The following is a 20,236-nucleotide window of genomic DNA, read 5'->3' as shown; positions in this document are numbered from 1 at the left end:
GCTTCTACACCTGCATTGCTTGCTGTTTGGGGTTTTAGACTGGGTTTCTGTATAGCACTTTGTGACATCGGCTGATGTAAAAAGGGCTTTATAAATACATTTGATTGATTGATTCACAAGGTTCCTTTCAAACTTCATCATTAATCATACAAAATCAGAATAGGATCAAGATCAATACAGAGTTCTTTATCAATATCTTGGATTAACATAGTAGTGTACATACATACTCATACTGTATGTTTATAAAGCATGTAAAGCAATTAAGGCATGCACAGTCAGGCAAGTCGGCACAGATGTCTGATTCAGGAATATAGTATAGATCCGTAACCAACGACAATAAGAACAACACTGATTAACTAAGTGGGCCAATGGTCTGGAACCACCGGTGCTGCAGTCTGTGGATACCTCCGAAATGGCACCATATTCCCTATATAGTGCACTACTTTTGACTAGAGCCCTGGGAGTAGGGTGTCATTTGGGAGTCACCCAAGATCCCTCCTCCAAACAGATAATATATCAAACAGGATATAGATTATATTGGACAGGAAGTAGTGTATAACAAACAGGAAACGGTAGCAAATAGATAATTGTAAAGTGATCCTGTATGCCTCAGTTGGTAGAGCATGACGCTTGCAATGCCAGGAATGTGGGTTCGATTCCCAACCATATACAGAAATGTATGCACGCATGACTGTGAATCGCTTTGGATTAAAGCGTCTGCTAAATAGTATATAACAATATAATAATATAGAAAATAGAAGGTGAAGAAGAACATTAATTGGTTGGGAATAATTCTGTTCTTAATGAATTAGTAGGGGAAAGAAAGACCTGAGAGATTAATGTGAAATTACTAAAAAGACTATGAAGAAAAGATGGGAGATTACTCACCTGGTGGCTTGAAAGACATTTGTTTGTGTATAAATGATCTCATGATCTGGTTGGTCGTGATCGTTGTAATCACACAAGGTATCTACCTTCGAAGCATATGAATTGTGTAACTAACTAACTGTAAACATGCTTTTTTAGAGCAGTTTTCTTGTCGTCGAGGACGCTCACAATCAACCAGTTGAATAACAGCGAAGGCCATTATAGAATATTGTTTTCTGCTGTTCTATTGTAATGTCATAAAGAGAACAACAACGCTAGTAGAAATAACAGTGAAAGTAGAAATAGTAACCATAATAATGACAATAGTAATACTAGTGATGATAATAATGGAATAATACAAATAATAGCACTAATAGCTCAATAACAGTCAATATCAAACCAAAGGCATAATCAGGTATATAAATAAATATATACATACATCTACAATATAGTGCAAGCAGGTTAAATATCCATAGTTGTGCACAACCATTGAGAAATGGAAATAAAAGAAGCCAAAAATTCAGCATTCACTTTCAGCTGAGAACATTTTTTGCATATGTGGTTAGTACAAACAGACATGCTACACTTTGGCGTGAATGGGGTTACAGGAGACTTCGACAATGTCCTCTCCTTCCTCCCAAAGTGTGCACTTGTTAACTTCCCTTCGCTGATTTGAAAAGAAATAACTGGTACAATAAATACTGTAGAAACTGCGTCTAGCCAATGCCTTCAGGATGGGAAATAAAAACCAGCCACCAGCCAAATGCTGGCAGATTTTGGCATTGGCTGGTAGAATGTCTATTATTACCAGCCACATTGGTTTTGTTTTGTTTTGAAATTGTGTGTTTATGTGTGTGTTTATCTGTTCTTGTGGGGACCAGAAGTCCCCACAAGAATAGTAAACAAACAAAAACTGGGGACATTTTGTTAGTCCAATGAGGTCAAATGCTATTTCTAGGGGGTTTAATGTTAAGGTTAGGGTTAGGAGCTAGGGCTAGGGTTAGAGTACAGGTTAGGGTTAGGCTTAAGGGAAAATAGGATTTTGAATGGTACTGAATTGTGTCCCCACAAGGTTAGCTGTACAAAACTTTGTTTGTGTGTGTGAGTGAGTGCGCGTTTTCTGTGGCTGGTGGACCAAAAACGTTATTTCCCACCCTGCATGCCTCCACAAATTTTTTCCACTAATTGATTTTTGGGAAGTAGTGAACGAGTGTACACTTCAGTAGAAAGGCAATACTATTGGGGGACACACCCTCACTAACCCTCCAAACCTCAAACCCTGGCACTGTCAGAGTAGAACATCCTCACTCGTCATTCCCAATGGGAAACCTTCTTTTGGTTTTCAACCTTATTGTTGCCTTTCTATGGTAGCTAGTCTAGCCTTCGAGGGTGGTTCGGAGGAAGTGCTTCAAAACGGTCGGGTGGAGCAGAGTCTCAAAATAACAAATTGGCTTTGATTATTCTGGACTACTCAAACAAGTCTAAGTGAAAAAGTCAACTTTGGACGTGAACATCATGTGTCATCACGGCAAATAAATATGCATATTATTTATTTACAATGCGCTGCACAAGTCAACGAGCCTCTCAGCTACATAAAGATGTCCTTGGTGTAAAAGCATTAGAGTTAACCCATTCTCCATTAAAAACTCTTAAGTATAAACACACTGTAAACGATACTGTAAACATGCACAGGGGACTGGGCTCGGGAAGTGAAGGGAGTGTGGGTGCCAAGTAGAACATGATACCTTTAAACTGAGTGGGAGGGGACTGACTCACCTGCTTCTCCCTAAAAACAGCATCCAGGGGCAGACACACACGCACACTCTTAAAGACTATCTTACACACACACACACACACACACACACACACACACACACACACACACACACACACACACACACACACACACACACACACACACACACACACACACACACACACACACACACACACACACACACACACACACACACACACACACACACATTTAGCTGGAGTCAAGCCAAAGACTGCCTGGCCCCTACTGTACGTGGCTTGGCTCACATTCCAGGCTTTGGCACACAGTGACACACTGACTGACTCCCAAAGGTAGAAGAGGTCATTCTGCTTTGTGAATAACAACCAGGCAAGGGCAAACACTAAGCACATAGGAGCTGATACTGACCACGGTGGAGAAGGAGTACCAACTGACCAAATACCCCAGCGAGGTATTTGCATAGAATTTGAACAAAAGAGGCAACCATCAAAGATAATGACTACATATTAGAGAGGTGAAAGGTAAAGGGGGCAATACATTTGCAATACTGAAGGGAGAGGAATGGACTCAAACTGACCAGAGATGGTAGACTATGTTGAGAATTGTGTAAATACTGTCAAGCAGACTGTCATAACATTGTTGTTGTGTAATTGTAAGATGCACAGCTCCCTTGCAAAAGAGACCTTGGTCTCAATAGGACACCCTGTTAAAATAAAGGTAAAATTAATAAATAACATTACCAATAAATGATAGATAATATGGTGGTAGATACTGGATACTGGAGGGGGAAATGAAGAGTAAGCAACAGAATTAAAATTACCGCCTGTCTTTTGTGTTTATTCTATAACCAGCTCTGCTCCTTTCATTTTTCCAGTCTAGTATACTCAGACTTTTTATCCAGCATCAGTAACAAGCACCATACCATCTCTCTCTCTCACACACACACACTCTCTCACTCTCTTTGTCTCCATCTGTGCCAAGCAAAGGACTGCAGCCCATGCAGCTATCGCCAATCCTCCCCTCCCTCTTCTCCTCTCCTGTTCTTTATCTCCCTTGTTCTCTCAGCCAATGAGAATCAGTCATTCTGACACTATGTGTATGGATGTTTGTGAGTATGTGTCCGTGTGGTTGTGCATGTGCGGGGGGGGGGGGGGGGGGGGGGGTTGTAAGATAGTGTGTTTGAGAGAGCATATGAGTTACCAGCCCAGCCTCAATCCCAAACCCAGAGTGGCTCATTCTCCCCAGATTCCAGTTATTTTTAAACAAAGACGATGAAGCAAAGAGATGGAGACCCCAGGGGTGTCCCTAAATTAAAGTACAGATGGTCCCATCTGTCTCTAACTCCTTCTTACCTTCACAGAAAATAACAATCTGGAACAAATTCAGAACTGAAAAAGCCCCCCCCCCCCCATCAACATCCTCACATTTATCAAAGATCAATTCCAATCCCTGTCACCTCCCTCCCTAACTCTTCCTTTGCCATCTTTAACATTATCCTATAGGGTGGGCTGGTTTTGGCGTCACAGTTAAAAGGATCCCTTGGTTGTGTTACAGAGGTGTGGACTGACTGGAGATGAATGATTCAGTGGAAGGAAATAATAACATTAGAGCGAAAACCAGATGTCCTTTCCGGCGACAATAGAGACACTTTGTGTTTTGTCACATTGGAACAGCCTGGGAGGAGCAGCCTGGGAGGAGCAGCCTGGTCCCGGAAAATCATGCAGATACTTTAAATACATTTTGAGACTCAAGCAACCATTGCAGAAGATCATGGCATCGTTGACCAGAGTTAGACTCGTTAGACGCATGTCTCTCATTCAGAGGAACCAGTCTGTTTGTCACAGTCTATCCTACCTCAGTGTTGTTCTACATGACGCTTTCGACCTTCTGAGTGATGGTGGCAGCCAGTGACGAGTGGTCAAAAAATAGGTGGGTAACTCCTGATCACTGTTGACGGTCAATAAAGTAACGCCCTCTATACTTTCAATGCATTTGTCTGCAAAAGGTGAATAAACACTGGAGCAAAATGTGTGTAAACGACGTTTACGTACGTTTACCCTGCACTACACCACTGGTGGCAGCGTTGGGGTCCGAGGTGTAGGAGGTAGAGGTGACAGACTTGTCTTAGCTGTTTCAGAGAACATATTACAGGCCATACATGATCGTGCAGCAAAAAAAGGGGTCAAATGGGTATGCTGTAGGTTGCAGGCGCTTTTGTAGAATAGTGTTTTGATCGTAGGAAAGGGGAAAAGTCTGGTTGGGATGGTTGTTGGTGTGCTGTCTTGCGATCTTGCTCCTGGTTTCCATGGTGACCCTCAGGATTTGATTATACCTAATAATAAAGAGAAAGCACAAGGGTGTTTGCAAAGATGTCATAAATAATGTTATATAATACAAACACTGAAAACGGTCTAACTCAAACCAGCCACAGATGGACGCAAATGAAGAACCAGACACATCAAACGCAGGTTGGCATGAATCTTGTCCTGGAGGCAGCTCTGCAGGGTGGTCACTAGCTGGCCAAGCCACAAAGTCATAAACTCCGATTTTAAACCCACACCCAGGCACCGACCTCCAGGGGCCCCCCACCGCTCAGCATTCAACAACCCGGTCGCATTCCGCTTCGCTCCACAGGTAGTATCACATTTCACTTCATTTCATTACAGTACAACGGTTTGATTTGTTTGATCTTAGCTAGCTACATAGCCGTCTTTGTATCAAAGATAATTGTGTAGTTTAGAGCGATTTTCTAGGTTAGCTAGCCAGCTATTTTCGTCTTTTTAACGTAACGTAACGTAATCAACACTGCTAGCTAGCCAGCTAGCCACCGAATAGCAGCACTGTAGAATCTATTACATTCAATGGAACAACGGAACGTCTTGATTAGTGTAGTGTTAGCTAGCTACATAGTTGTCTTTGCTGTCCTTGTATCTAAGATAACTGTGGAGTCTAGAGTAATTTTCGGTTAGCTAGCCAGCTATTTTCGTACGCCGCGCTGCCATTCTCCTACCTAGTCAATACTGCTAGTCAACACTGCTAACACTGCTAACACTGCTAGCTAGCCAACTTCTACCGAATAGCAGCACTGTAGAAACTATTACATTACAACGGAACGATTTGAATAGTGTAGTGTTAGCTAGCTAGTGTTAGCTAGCTACATAGTTGTCTTTGCTGTCCTTGTATCTAAGACAATTGTGTAGTTTTAGACTAATTATCTGGCCAGTTACCGAGGTTACCTAGCCAGCTATCGAGGTTACCTAGCCAGCTACACTTTCAAACAAAGCCAACAACGCAGCCACTGCTAGCCAGCCTACTTCAGCAGTACTGTATCATTTTAATCATTTTAGTCAATAAGATTTTTGCAACGTAAGCTTAACTTTCTGAACATTCGAGACGTGTAGTCCACTTGTCATTCCAATCTCCTTTGCATTAGCGTAGCCTCTTCTGTAGCCTGTCAACTATGTGTCTGTCTATCCCTGTTCTCTCCTCTCTGCACAGACCATACAAACGCTTCACACCGCGTGGCCGCGGCCACCCTAACCTGGTGGTCCCAGCGCGCACGACCCACGTGGAGTTCCAGGTCTCCGGTAGCCTCTGGAACTGCCGATCTGCGGCCAACAAGGCAGAGTTCATCTCAGCCTATGCTTCCCTCCAGTCCCTCGACTTCTTGGCACTGACGGAAACATGGATCACCACAGATAACACTGCTACTCCTACTGCTCTCTCTTCGTCTGCCCACGTGTTCTCGCACACCCCGAGAGCTTCAGGTCAGCGGGGTGGTGGCACCGGGATCCTCATCTCTCCCAAGTGGTCATTCTCTCTTTCTCCCCTTACCCATCTGTCTATCGCCTCCTTTGAATTCCATGCTGTCACAGTTACCAGCCCTTTCAAGCTTAACATCCTTATCATTTATCGCCCTCCAGGTTCCCTCGGAGAGTTCATCAATGAGCTTGATGCCTTGATAAGCTCCTTTCCTGAGGACGGCTCACCTCTCACAGTTCTGGGTGACTTTAACCTCCCCACGTCTACCTTTGACTCATTCCTCTGCCTCCTTCTTTCCACTCCTCTCCTCTTTTGACCTCACCCTCTCACCTTCCCCCCCTACTCACAAGGCAGGCAATACGCTTGACCTCATCTTTACTAGATGCTGTTCTTCCACTAACCTCATTGCAACTCCCCTCCAAGTCTCCGACCACTACCTTGTATCCTTTTCCCTCTCGCTCTCATCCAACACTTCCCACACTGCCCCTACTCGGATGGTATCGCGCCGTCCCAACCTTCGCTCTCTCTCCCCCGCTACTCTCTCCTCTTCCATCCTATCATCTCTTCCCCTGCTCAAACCTTCTCCAACCTATCTCCTGATTCTGCCTCCTCAACCCTCCTCTCCTCCCTTTCTGCATCCTTTGACTCTCTATGTCCCCTATCCTCCAGGCCGGCTCGGTCCTCCCCTCCCGCTCCGTGGCTCGACGACTCATTGCGAGCTCACAGAACAGGGCTCCGGGCAGCCGAGCGGAAATGGAGGAAAACTCGCCTCCCTGCGGACCTGGCATCCTTTCACTCCCTCCTCTCTACATTTTCCTCTTCTGTCTCTGCTGCTAAAGCCACTTTCTACCACTCTAAATTCCAAGCATCTGCCTCTAACCCTAGGAAGCTCTTTGCCACCTTCTCCTCCCTCCTGAATCCCCCCCCCCCCCTCCTCCCTCTCTGCAGATGACTTCGTCAACCATTTTGAAAAGAAGGTCGACGACATCCGATCCTCGTTTGCTAAGTCAAACGACACCGCTGGTTCTGCTCACACTGCCCTACCCTGTGCTCTGACCTCTTTCTCCCCTCTCTCTCCAGATGAAATCTCGCGTCTTGTGACGGCCGGCCGCCCAACAACCTGCCCGCTTGACCCTATCCCCTCCTCTCTTCTCCAGACCATTTCCGGAGACCTTCTCCCTTACCTCACCTCGCTCATCAACTCATCCTTGACCACTGGCTACGTCCCTTCCGTCTTCAAGAGAGCGAGAGTTGTACCCCTTCTGAAAAAACCTACACTCGATCCCTCCGATGTCAACAACTACAGACCAGTATCCCTTCTTTCTTTTCTCTCCAAAACTCTTGAACGTGCCGTCCTTGGCCAGCTCTCCTGCTATCTCTCTCAGAATGACCTTCTTGATCCAAATCAGTCAGGTTTCAAGACTAGTCATTCAACTGAGACTGCTCTTCTCTGTATCACGGAGGTGCTCCGCACTGCTAAAGCTAACTCTCTCTCCTCTGCTCTCATCCTTCTAGACCTATCGGCTGCCTTCGATACTGTGAACCATCAGATCCTCCTCTCCACCCTCTCCGAGTTGGGCATCTCCGGCGCGGCCCACGCTTGGATTGCGTCCTACCTGACAGGTCGCTCCTACCAGGTGGCGTGGCGAGAATCTGTCTCCTCACCACGTGCTCTCACCACTGGTGTCCCCCAGGGCTCTGTTCTAGGCCCTCTCCTATTCTCGCTCTACACCAAGTCACTTTGCTCTGTCATAACCTCACATGGTCTCTCCTATCATTGCTATGCAGACGACACACAATTAATCTTCTCCTTTCCCCCTTCTGATGACCAGGTGGCGAATCGCATCTCTGCATGTCTGGCAGACATATCAGTGTGGATGACGGATCACCACCTCAAGCTGAACCTCGGCAAGACGGAGCTGCTCTTCCTCCCGGGGAAGGACTGCCCGTTCCATGATCTCGCCATCACGGTTGACAACTCCATTGTGTCCTCCTCCCAGAGCGCTAAGAACCTTGGCGTGATCCTGGACAACACCCTGTCGTTCTCAACTAACATCAAGGCGGTGGCCCGTTCCTGTAGGTTCATGCTATACAACATCCGCAGAGTACGACCCTGCCTCACACAGGAAGCGGCGCAGGTCCTAATCCAGGCACTTGTCATCTCCCGTCTGGATTACTGCAACTCGCTGTTGGCTGGGCTCCCTGCCTGTGCCATTAAACCCCTACAACTCATCCAGAACGCTGCAGCCCGTCTGGTGTTCAACCTTCCCAAGTTCTCTCACGTCACCCCGCTCCTCCGCTCTCTCCACTGGCTTCCAGTTGAAGCTCGCATCCGCTACAAGACCATGGTGCTTGCCTACGGAGCTGTGAGGGGAACGGCACCTCAGTACCTTCAGGCTCTGATCAGGCCCTACACCCAAACAAGGGCACTGCGTTCATCCACCTCTGGCCTGCTCGCCTCCATACCACTGAGGAAGTACAGTTCCTGCTCAGCCCAGTCAAAACTGTTCGCTGCTCTGGCACCCCAATGGTGGAACAAACTCCCTCACGAAGCCAGGACAGCGGAGTCAATCACCACCTTCCGGAGACACCTGAAACCCCACCTCTTTAAGGAATACCTAGGATAGGATAAAGCAATCCTTCTGACCCCTCCCCTTAAAAGATTTAGATGCACTATTGTAAAGTGGCTGTTCCACTGGATGTCATAAGGTGAATGCACCAATTTGTAAGTCGCTCTGGATAAGAGCGTCTGCTAAATGAGTTAAATGTAAATTTATCTTTTGGGAACCCAAACCCAAAATAAAATAAGAAATAATAATAATTTGGTTGGGGGCCCCTTGGAGGTCGGGGGCCTAGGGGCACATGCCCTGTGTTCCCGTTCTGTAAACTGGCACTGCCCTAACCTTAACCTTAACCTCATGCCTAAGACTAACCTTACATTTTTCCCCCTAGCTTTTTTACGATATAGCCAATTTTGACTTTGCGGCTGGCCCATCTAGCGAAAACCGCTCAGCTCTGTCTCCGGGACAAGATTCCTGCCAATAAATTTCAACCTGCACAAAAATAAAATATGGGATTGAATCCGATCGCGTTTGTAGACAATGCAGCTTTTAAAGGCAATGATCCATCAATCACATTAACGGTAAACTCGGCAAATGTCAACTCAATAGGAAATTACCTTTAAATGGAGTATTGTTGACGCAATCAGATTGAATCACGGCCAAGATGGGGAAAAGAGCCTCCCGGGTGGCATAGTGGTCTAGGGCACTGCATCGCAGTGCTAGCTGCGCCACCAGAGTCTCTGGGTTTGCGCCCAGGCTCTGTCGCAGCCGGCCGCGACCGGGAGGTCCGTGGGGCGACGCACAATTGGCCTAGCGTCGTCCGGGTTAGGGAGGGTTTGGCCGGTAGGGATATCCTTGTCTCATCGTGCTCCAGCGACTCCTGTGGCGGACCGGGCGCAGTGCGCGCTAAGCGAGGGGGCCAGGTGCACGGTGTTTCCTCCGACACATTGGTGCGGCTGGCTTCCGGGTTGGTGGCGCGCTGTGTTAAGAAGCAGTGCGACTTGGCTGGGTTGTGCTTCGGAGGACGCATGGCTTTCGACCTTCGTCTCTCCCGAGCCCGTACGGGAGTTGTAGCGATGAGACAAGATAGTAATTACTAGCAATTGGATACCACGAAAATTGGGGGGAAAAGGGGATAAAATTTAAAATAAATAAAAATAAAATCAAAAAGATGGGGAAAAGAAAACCCAAAACAAAGGTACAACAAAGGGCACTAACCTAACCAACCACCAAAAATCAAGCACAAACATGACCGAAAGCAAGATAGAACACACACAAACAAACAGACAAAAGCTGCACGTAACGACAGACCCAAAACGGCACCGCAACAAGAACTTGAGAGCTCAGCCACTTTGGCCACTCACTTCCCCAGTTTAAGACGATGGCTGCGATGATGATGATGACCCCGCCAACTAGCGAAACGATGGACAGCACCATTGCGTTCCGGCCCAGACGCCGCGCCCCGTCTACGTTCCCCAGCTGCAGGCTGTTCCTCGACTGGAGAATAGGGTGAAATGTTATTGATTAGGTTACAAAATGCTGGTTAAGTTCCCCTAAATTCCCAGGTTGTCCAGAAATCCTGGTTGGAAGACTCCTGGAATCTGGAGGGAATAAGCAGAAAATCTTTGGGACCCTAGTTGGTGTATATAAAGGACAACTGCATGACATGTAAATACATACACACAGTAATTCATCCACATACCCCTGCTTCAACATACATACACAAATAGACCCATGCAGGCAGGTAGACAGACAGACAGACGGAGAGACAGACACATAGGCAAAACACACTGTGAAGACAAAAGGTTAAAAGCAGTGGGTGGCAGTCCCATCTCTTCTGACAAGAACATTGGCCATCATTTTCTGTTCATTTCCCAGCAGGTGATCACTAACACACCGTGGCCTCCCACTGCTTTAAGGTGTCCTTCTTTGTGGTGTTTCTTAGATATCACACGCACGCATGCACACGCACACATTCCTTCACAGACAACACTTACAAACCACATGTCAAATACATAAAAGTTCCACTCGCCATAACAGAGAAGACGAGAGCCACGATGTTGATCGGCCACAAGGGGCAGAAGCAGGACAGGATGGCCAATATTAGGTAGTCTCTAGGGGGCTTGCCGTCGTCCTCCTCTGTCACGGTGCTGGGCTGACGGCTGATGGAAGGCCTGGGAGACCCTGCCCCATGACCCAGCAGGGACCCAGAGCGGCTTCCTTTCCGTGCCCGGCCGTTGGTTGGTTTGGCGTGTTGCAGTCGCTTTGGGGACGAGATGGAAGATGTGGGCGAGGAGTTGGCAGCACACATTCCATTACCTGCGGTAGGGTGGGTAGAGGGAGGCAAGGAGAAGGAAGGAGGGAGGAAGAAGGAATGTCCTCATTGTTTCGTCACCAAAATCGAGAATCCTGACATGATTCAACATTTATAGATGGGTTGGCTGGAAGGTGTGTGTTGTTATGATTCTGAACGGTCAGATAACTAGCAACAGTGCCAAGAAGCTGCCATTAGCAACATGCATGCCCCGCCCACCTGAGGATCTGTCTTTTTCAGGCATCTATTTCCTGTGTTTTGAGTGGTGCAAAATCTACTTGTCACTTAAATATCGCTGGATTGATTGCTTTCATTTTACTACTGACTGTACACTGTAACGTTACTGCATAATTGTAGCTGGTTTACTAACGCGTTAGTTATATTAGCTGTTTACTATGATGTTACTTTAGCTAATATTTTGAGAATGATGTGGGCTGTGTGTAGCGTTTATAGTATGTTTTGGCTTGGAAAGTTTTTTTTCGCCTGGTCACATACAGCTGATGTGTTGTGCATTGAAGTCCATAAGCGAAGGGAAAAGGTCAGAGGAGGAGAGCGAATAGATGCGAGAAGGAATAATCCGTGGCTGTTATGAAAGTGAACTGTGTTTACGCATGATCAGGGGTGTATTCATTCTGCAAATTCTGTAAAAAAAACGTTTCTTAAACGGAACAAAATGGGGATAAACATACTCTGGTTTGCAACTGTTGGACTAATGATTACACCCTATATCAGCTAGATGCAGGCAAGAGTGTGCAAGGCGCTATTGAATGTGTCACTGTCTGTCCATGTGATACTGTCTGTCTCCTCAAATGTTTCTCTCAACCTGTGTGCACCTACATTGTAAACTTTCATTCACAGGCTAGGTTGTAGCAACCTCATGATGGGTATAGGAAAAAATTGAGTATCATGTAGTAGCCTAAACCTATCGCTGTTACATTGAACTGGGTGAATGGAATATGAATGACAATAGAATGTAATAGAAATAAGGCCATGCTCATGATGACACTGACCGCCATTGATGTATAGATAGGTGTAATCTAGAGCTCTCTCTCTCTCTTGCTTTTCCTTCATTTTGGAAGAAATTAATTAGTTCAAAATTGTTCTAGAGCGTGTTGATTTTTAATCTGAAGGTATCCTGTTATTGACACACTTGTTGAATTATGCTGCACAACCTGACAACAACAGTAATTAATCAATATATTTGTACAATTCTCAAAAGGCTCTGAAACCCCTTACAAAAAAATATTGTAGTCAAGAGTGCAGTATAATTGCAAATACTGCGTCCAAAGTACCACAGTTGATTGCAGTTACTGCACTTTTTTTTTTAAGGGCACAAGGGATTGACGTATTGTCTGGTCAAGCCAATAACCTAAATTGACTTTTAGTTTGGGAGAGGGTGTAATTGAAAGACTAGAGAAGGAAGGTGGGGATTGAGTCATTGAAAAAATAAAGGGTGCTGAAGAGAAGGCAGCTATCTGTACATCATGCATCTGTCTTAAGTGATTCCTGGACAGACAGGGCCAGACACTCAGAGAAATGAGAAGGGGAAGTGAGGGGACAGCTCTAGAACACAAACATTTGTAGAGCCGTAGAACACAACAACAGAGATGAGCTCAAAGTGTTGAGAGGGGTGTTAATTGTAAGTTGGGATGGATAGGGTTGAGAAGAAGGAGAGGGTGGGAGGGCCGAGGGTGGAGGACGATATGGGGGAGATTGTCAAATATTTATTTACTGGTCTCCATCTTCTCGCTGATTACTGCCAAGTGGTCTTTGGATTCCGACTGGCTGGAGTCAGGGGCTGTCTCTTGGTGCTCAGCGCTGGTTGGCTGGGAGGTGATGGTCTGCTCCGGCTGCTGTTCTCCCTCCGCTCCACTGGGGGCAGCACTGGTGTTGGAAGCCATGGTGGAATGCGGACAATGTTGTTTCACTGGTAGTTTGGGCCTTTTTGATGATTGGTCTTGATTGGACTTTTGATCTTCTTCAACTGAAATGAACAGGGGAAATAAGGAACATAATACATTTTACAGTTACTTGCATTGTGGTGTTATCGAATGACCAGTTTGTTAGCATGGAAGTCCTACAGCTCCTGCAATGTTCTATCAACCATACGGTATACTGTAGACTATAGTCTACATTTTATACAGTTATACCAGGAACCAGCCAGGATGCTATGGCTTTCTTCATTGGGGGACTGCTTAGATTAAACTTGACATTTTACCAAACCGTAGTCAGCTAACCATCTGAGGGGCGGATCAGCAACATCTAGGGGCCATATAGGAAGGAAACTGCTCAGGGATTTTTCCATGAGGCCAATGGTGACTTTAAAACAGTTACATTGTTTATTGGCTGTGATAAGGGAAAACTGAGGCTGCATCAACATTGTAGTTACTCCACAATACTAACCTGATTGACAGTGTGAAAAGTAAGAAGCCTGTAAAGAATACAAATACTAAAAGAAATACCTCCTGTTTGCAACAAGACACTAAAGTAATACTACAAAAATTTGGCAAAGCAATTCACCTTTTGTACTGAAGACAAAGTGTTATGTTTGGGGCAAATCCGTCCTTATAACACATTGCTGAGTACCACTCTCCATATTTTCAAGCACAGTGGTGGCTGCATCGTGTTATGGGTATACTTGTAATTGTTAAGGACTGGGGATTTTTTCAGTATTAAAAAATGTACGGAATAGAGCTAAGCACAGGCAAAATCCTAGAGGAAAACCTGGTTCAGTCTGCCTTCCACCAGACACTGGGAGATTCACATGTTAGCAGGACAATAACCTAAAACACAAGGCAAATATACACTGGAGTTGCTTACCAAGAAGACAGTGAATGTTCCTGAGTGGCTGAAATACAGTTTTGACTTAAATATACTTAAATCTATGGCAAGTCCTGAAAATAGTGGTCTAGCAATGATGAACAACCAGAGCTTGAAGAATTCAGAAAATAATTATGGGCAAATGCTGCAAAATCCAGGTGTGGAAAGCTCTTAGAGACTTACCCAGAAAGACTCACAGCTGTAATCGCTGCCAAAGGTGCTTCTACAAAGTATTGAGTCAGGGGTGTGAATACCTAAATTAGCAAACATTTCTTAAAAACATGTTTTCACTTTGTTATTATTGGTTGTTGTGTGTAGATGGCTGAGATTTTTATTTATTTAATCCATTTTGAATTCAGGCTGTAACACAACAAAATGAGTGAAACCAGTATGTCCATAGAGGACAGGGATGTCCATAGAGACTGCGGCCAATAAACTTTGTACCTGCTCTGTTAATAATACACTGTTGCCGGTAGCAACCAACTGACTGACCAATGAGAATATCTTTCCACATACAGTGGTTGGTAGGTGATCAAATACTTATGTCATGCAATAAAATGCAAATTAATTACTTAAAAATCATACAATGTGATTTTCTGGATTTTTGATTAGATTTTAGATTCCGATTTTAGATTCCGTCTCTCACAGTTGAAGTGTACCTATGATAAAAATTACAGACCTCTACATGCTTTGTAAGTAGGAAAACCTGCAAAATCGGCAGTGTATCAAATACTTGTTCTCCCCACTGTAGGTATGACAGCCACTGGGAATGTGATAGATGTTCTTTAAAGAGAGGATTTTTTTTGAAGAGAACAAGTTTGTTACAACTATGCAATACAATAAAGCAATAACACAGCAAGGAGTAGGCTATGACTGAAGACCTGCAATGTTATACAGAGTAAATGGCAGAAGAAAAGGCACTTCTCTTATAACTAGTCTGTGTTATAATCAAGGGTTGGAACCGGTTCAGGGAAAAGAAAGAAAACCGAAAAAGGAAATTATTTGAGGAACAGAACCCAAACCAAAAACGAAAGTGGTCTAATACTGTTCCGAAACAGAACCATTATTTTTAAATGCATGGTAAACGGTTAATAACGTTCTATTAAGCTCCGGGATTTTTCCCCCAGTCCCACATAAATCGCAACAAACTGCCTATGCAAAGCCCTCACTCTGTCACTTAGAAACATATTCCAGTTTGTGCCTGCCAGCTATAAATGGCAGACTACAACCCCAAAAGGTGTATTGCCTCTGCCAACTGGACGGGTTGAAAAAACAGGGTAAAAAGAAAATCCGATCTATGTGGTACCAACCCCTGGTTATAATGCCACAATATCTAACTGTTGACCATGACAGGAAATGTAAAAATATCAGTTCCCTTGTAGGATGTCATGAATTATCTGACTCCTCCTTAAGATACGCCAAACCCACCAAGCCCTACCCCTCTAACCTTTATGCCACACCCCTCCTATCTGCATACCTCTCTCAGCCTTTGGTTCCAGGCTGACTACACAACGCCTTGATAGGTGTTTTAAATATCTGCTAACCACATCATATAATAGAACAATCTGATGCCTGAATGCCCAGTCGATGATGTGGCACGCAGCCATTAGTTGGTGAAACGCAACTTCTGCAATGTAGTCAGCCTGGGATGCGACCAAAGTCTTCCGACAGGTTACATCGCACCTACGTAGCCCTATTCCCTTACACAAGTTACACAACCTAAGTTAGACAACCACATATCACAGTCACTTGACTGACCAAATCTGACATTAAGACAATTCTGTCAACCCTCTTATCGTTTTGAATAAGAGTTAGAGTGAGGATTAGACGTAATAAGGATTAGTCCATATCGAACAGACAAAGGCTGGGATTCATTCAAACACGCCAGAGACAGAATCATTGGATCACTCGTTTTGGTTGATGGTCGCAGGTTCAGGAATGGCTGAAGAATTGCAATATTTACTTGGAGCTAACTCTTTAGATAGCATTGCTGGGTGATTTGAAAAGTCATAGTCAATCGATCAAACAAAAATTTAAATGTAAAGTGTTGGTCCCATGTTTCATGCCCTCCCAGACCCATCCATGGCTGCGCCACCTGCCCAGTCATATGAAATCCATAGATTTAACATTTAACATTTAAGTCATTTATAGATAAGGGCCTAATGAATTCTAGATATTTCAACCTGCGTGCAGTGATCACGTTTGGTGGGGGAACTAAATATATGTGGGTACGCGCGGTTTGAGCATGGTGTAACATTGTCTCTGTGCTCCCCAACGAGCCACGTTCCCCGTGATCATTTGGTTGCACATCTGCCCATGCTGCAGAGCTGATAAAATCACTATTTTAGTAGTTCATCGAAGTAGGTATGGCATACTTTCAAGACTGCTACAACTATCAATCGGGTAGTATAACTATGCTTCCCGAACTTTCTCTATCCCTCTCATTGCTGTGTTGACTACATTCCTCTCCCATGCGGTCTGTGTGGGTCTGCCAGGAAGAATATGCGCAATGGATTCTGGTCATTGTAGTTAATTACCACATTTTGTGCGCTGAACTAGGTTTAATATTTGCCTATTGAAAACTAAATCCCCTGCTGCGTTTTTTATTTGATATCTCTCGTGCTTGATAGGATTTCTCTCTAGAGAAACGGCGCGTTGAGCTCACAAAAAAAGGAATTATGTAATTGAACCGACGTTGGTCAATTAGTTGTTTAATAATATGAGGAAAAAAAACGAAATTTCGGTTAATTGCTCGGCACCGCGTGACGTGGTCCATTATATTAGGCTTAGGCTACCAGTATTATTGGGCTATATCAGCCAATAGGCTAGACGTAGTTTGAAAGAGACAGAGTTGGGGTGAAATAGAATAGGAGGCTGGACACTTGCACTTCACTTGAACTACGTTTTGCATAACTTTTAGCAGGCAGAGACAAATAAATGTGTTACCAATACTTAATATCTAGACAAAGTAGGAGCCTAAACTATAGCCTGTCATACTTCGGAAGTTAATTTCCTTGAAAAGACAACTGCCCGGGCTTATCCGCTCATGCATATAGCCTACAGTCTATTTTATTTTAGACAACACATATTAGGCGCACTTGATCTCGCAAACCCAACAAAAGGGGAATGCAGCTATCTAGCGTCAATTAGCTTTAAACGTTAAGTGCAATGCGCTTGCCGACAAGGTACCTTTGACTGACTCCCGGCCGTACTTCTACACCATGACACCTGAAAATGAATTGTTTAGTAAATACTTTCATTCCATTTACAGGGTTGTTAGCAGTGGCAGATTTAGGTATAGGCCACATGGGCAGCCGCCCAGGGCGTCATCTTGCCGGTTTTCTATCGCTCGTTTGCACGTCACGTCAATATCATGTCACCGTGTTGGACTGTGGGTCAATTAACCTTGTCGGAGTGGGCGCCCTGATTCTAGTTTGTGAGCTAGGCAGGCAACTGCCCACTCAGAAATACGAGATGGGGCGGGGGTATGTTGACCTCAGGTCTCCCCACTGGAAGCCCAATGTAGGGGGAGCGAGGAATCTATCAAATAGCCCACCTCTAACTTTGTACAGTACTAATGCAATTAGTAAAATCAGTCACACTACGAAATCATACCAAATAAGCCACAATTCATTCATAATACTGCGAATATATAGTTTCACAGACATATTGTTAAAAAAAATTCTGGTTTGTGCGAAATCGTTAAGAATAATATAAACCTAGTCTGCACACCACCAAGGTGAATTGGTTTAGTCTTGACTCTTTGTTGACAGGGTTGGGGGATGGGTCATGTATTGATGCTCGAGTGCCAAATCAACACAATTTTGTTTCTATTTGTCTTTGGTTACTTATTTTGATATTTGAATCTTATTTTTGTATATATTTTTTTAGAGTTTTAAATGTTATTATTTATTTGTGTTGTTCCAAATGTATGAAAAAAAATTACAGTTAGTGCAGAATGGTGCTTTTTTGGGGGGGGGGGGGGGGGGGGGGGGGGGCTGAAGTGGGGGTTTGCCCAGGAAGCCATACAAGCTAGAACCGCCACTGGTTGTTAGAGTATACTGTGTGTATCCATTTGGGCTCAACATAGCTCCATCTATGAATCTGAGAGCGGTTACATTTCTCCAGCTCCCGTCCCTCAGCTTTATCGAAAAACCAAATGGCTGGTCTGCAGTTTGGCTGAGACACTAATTAAGGATGTACATGTCATTTATAAAAAGGGTTCGGCCTCGCTAAAAGGAGTTGTTGAGTCATAAAATCGAATCTAAGTACCACCCAACCCACTTTACAAAGATGAATGTTGTGAAAATATGAACTTCTATGGGAAATGTAATGGGTATTATAATAAATATTGTACAATAGGATGACATTTAAATATAAGGATCTGCCATTCATGCAGGGAGTAGAGGAGATAGTAGAGGAGTAGAGGAGATCGTAGAGTAGAGGAGATGTAGAGGAGATGTGGTTAGAATGAAGAGGGGATGGAGGAGAGAAGGGGAGGAAAGGGGGATGAGCACATCACGGAAAAGGTGATCTTGGCACACCTAGACCTGTGTGTGTGTGTGTGTGTGTGTGTGTGTGTGTGTGTGTGTGTGTGTGTGTGTGTGTGTGTGTGTGTGTGTGTGTGTGTGTGTGTGTGTGAGAGGGAGGGATGGAGTGGAATATGGAGAAGGACTTGCGGTGAATTGCACATGTAATTCAACAAAAAAAGCAGGAACACTGTAAATTCCAGCAAATTCTATGTAAAGACGATAAAATATGTATTAGAATGCTACGTGACTTATGCAGACTAACATAGATCTGTTTGGAAAACCACTGAATGCATAATAAAGATGCCTACAGACATAAATGCATGGCTGCCTTACACACACACACACACACACACACACACACACACACACACACACACACACACACACACACACACACACACACACACACACACACACAGAGGCATAAATACACATGCACCCTCGCTTGGTCTTTCTCTCATGTACAGGAGTAAAATACAGAATGAACAAATTACTGGTGCATTCTCATTCTCTTTCTCTCACACAGACACATGCGCGCGCCATTGTCTGCATGCACACACAATGATGACACACCCACTTCAAACCACACATGCAGTGCATACTGTACACTACAGATAGGCTACTGTACACCACAGATAGCAAAATATGAACTAAATCCCATAGGCCTACCTGATCTTATTGAGTGACATGAAACATTATCCTTAACATTTTGCTTTTCTTGATCACAATTCCAAATATTACTGTAAATGCAACGTGTAGTAAAAAATTGAAAATATGACACAAGTTCAGTAGGCTACGATTAAAATCTCCACCCAGAATTCGTCGAATTGTCTTTTTCTTTTGATACAGGCTATGGTAAACGGTAACGGTCAAATTAGGCTACAAACCACGCCGGGGGATGTCAAATTGCGCTCTTGTGCTTGCTATGTTGCTACCTCATCTCTCGCTCTCTCTCTCTTTTGTTCAACCGCGCTGCAAGATTGAGGAGAGGGAGGGGGAGACAGGAAACTCCTATGCCCGGAGGCGGGTAGAAAGGAAGGGAGAGAGGGAGAAATCGGCGCAGCACATGCAATAGGATGCTTTTGCTCGCTTTTCTCTCTCACCCCGCTTACCCTTTTTTTTCTCTCAGGGTCTATTTTGCTGATGGGGAAATAGTAGACAAACTTGCGCCACTTGCGCCGTCCACATACCAATTTAGCTAAGCATACTGCCTCAAGCATTCCTTTGTCGCTGGTTCACTGACCGTTTTATGTAGGTCTATGTTTATTCCTAGGGGTCATGTGAACCAACCATCATGTGGTCAATATTGTGACAGTATTCACCAGCAGTTGAAAATACAGTGCATGCTTGGCTATTATTTGGTCATTTCTGGCCCAACTTTGCTCATCGCACCTGAAGTGGAGTTATACAGTACCAGTCAGGCCGAGCCATGAGGGATACTTTAACGAAGTGTTGCACGCTAGCGACGTCCTGTGGACAGAAATTGTACACACACACACAACACCAGCAGACAATTTAGTAAAATTACACAAATGACCTTCCTCCTGTATGTAGGCCAAGTTATAGTGAGTCTGGTTGCTCTTTGGACAAACAAAACATTTGATCAAGTTATCAGCTACCTGCA

The 20,236-nt window shown here is 44.6% G+C and overlaps 1 protein-coding gene across 1 annotated transcript; it reads right to left on the bottom strand.

The window, feature by feature from the left end:
* Positions 1–3,769: 3,769 nt before the first annotated feature.
* Positions 3,770–19,610, bottom strand: LOC129855690 (trafficking regulator of GLUT4 1-like). Its single transcript, XM_055923615.1, has 5 exons — positions 19,282–19,610; positions 12,993–13,244; positions 10,979–11,265; positions 10,311–10,443; positions 3,770–4,955 (listed from the first exon to the last, which is right to left on the bottom strand). Exons 2-5 carry the CDS (start codon positions 13,159–13,161, stop codon positions 4,939–4,941), a joined length of 606 nt encoding a protein of 201 aa, XP_055779590.1. The 5' UTR covers positions 13,162–13,244; positions 19,282–19,610; the 3' UTR covers positions 3,770–4,938.
* Positions 19,611–20,236: the final 626 nt, after the last annotated feature.

Source organism: Salvelinus fontinalis, chromosome 5 (assembly GCF_029448725.1).
Source record: "Salvelinus fontinalis isolate EN_2023a chromosome 5, ASM2944872v1, whole genome shotgun sequence".
Classification (NCBI taxonomy): domain Eukaryota; kingdom Metazoa; phylum Chordata; class Actinopteri; order Salmoniformes; family Salmonidae; genus Salvelinus; species Salvelinus fontinalis.
The sequence above is the reverse complement of the archived record's forward strand: the minus strand, read 5'-3'. Positions and strand labels throughout refer to the sequence as shown.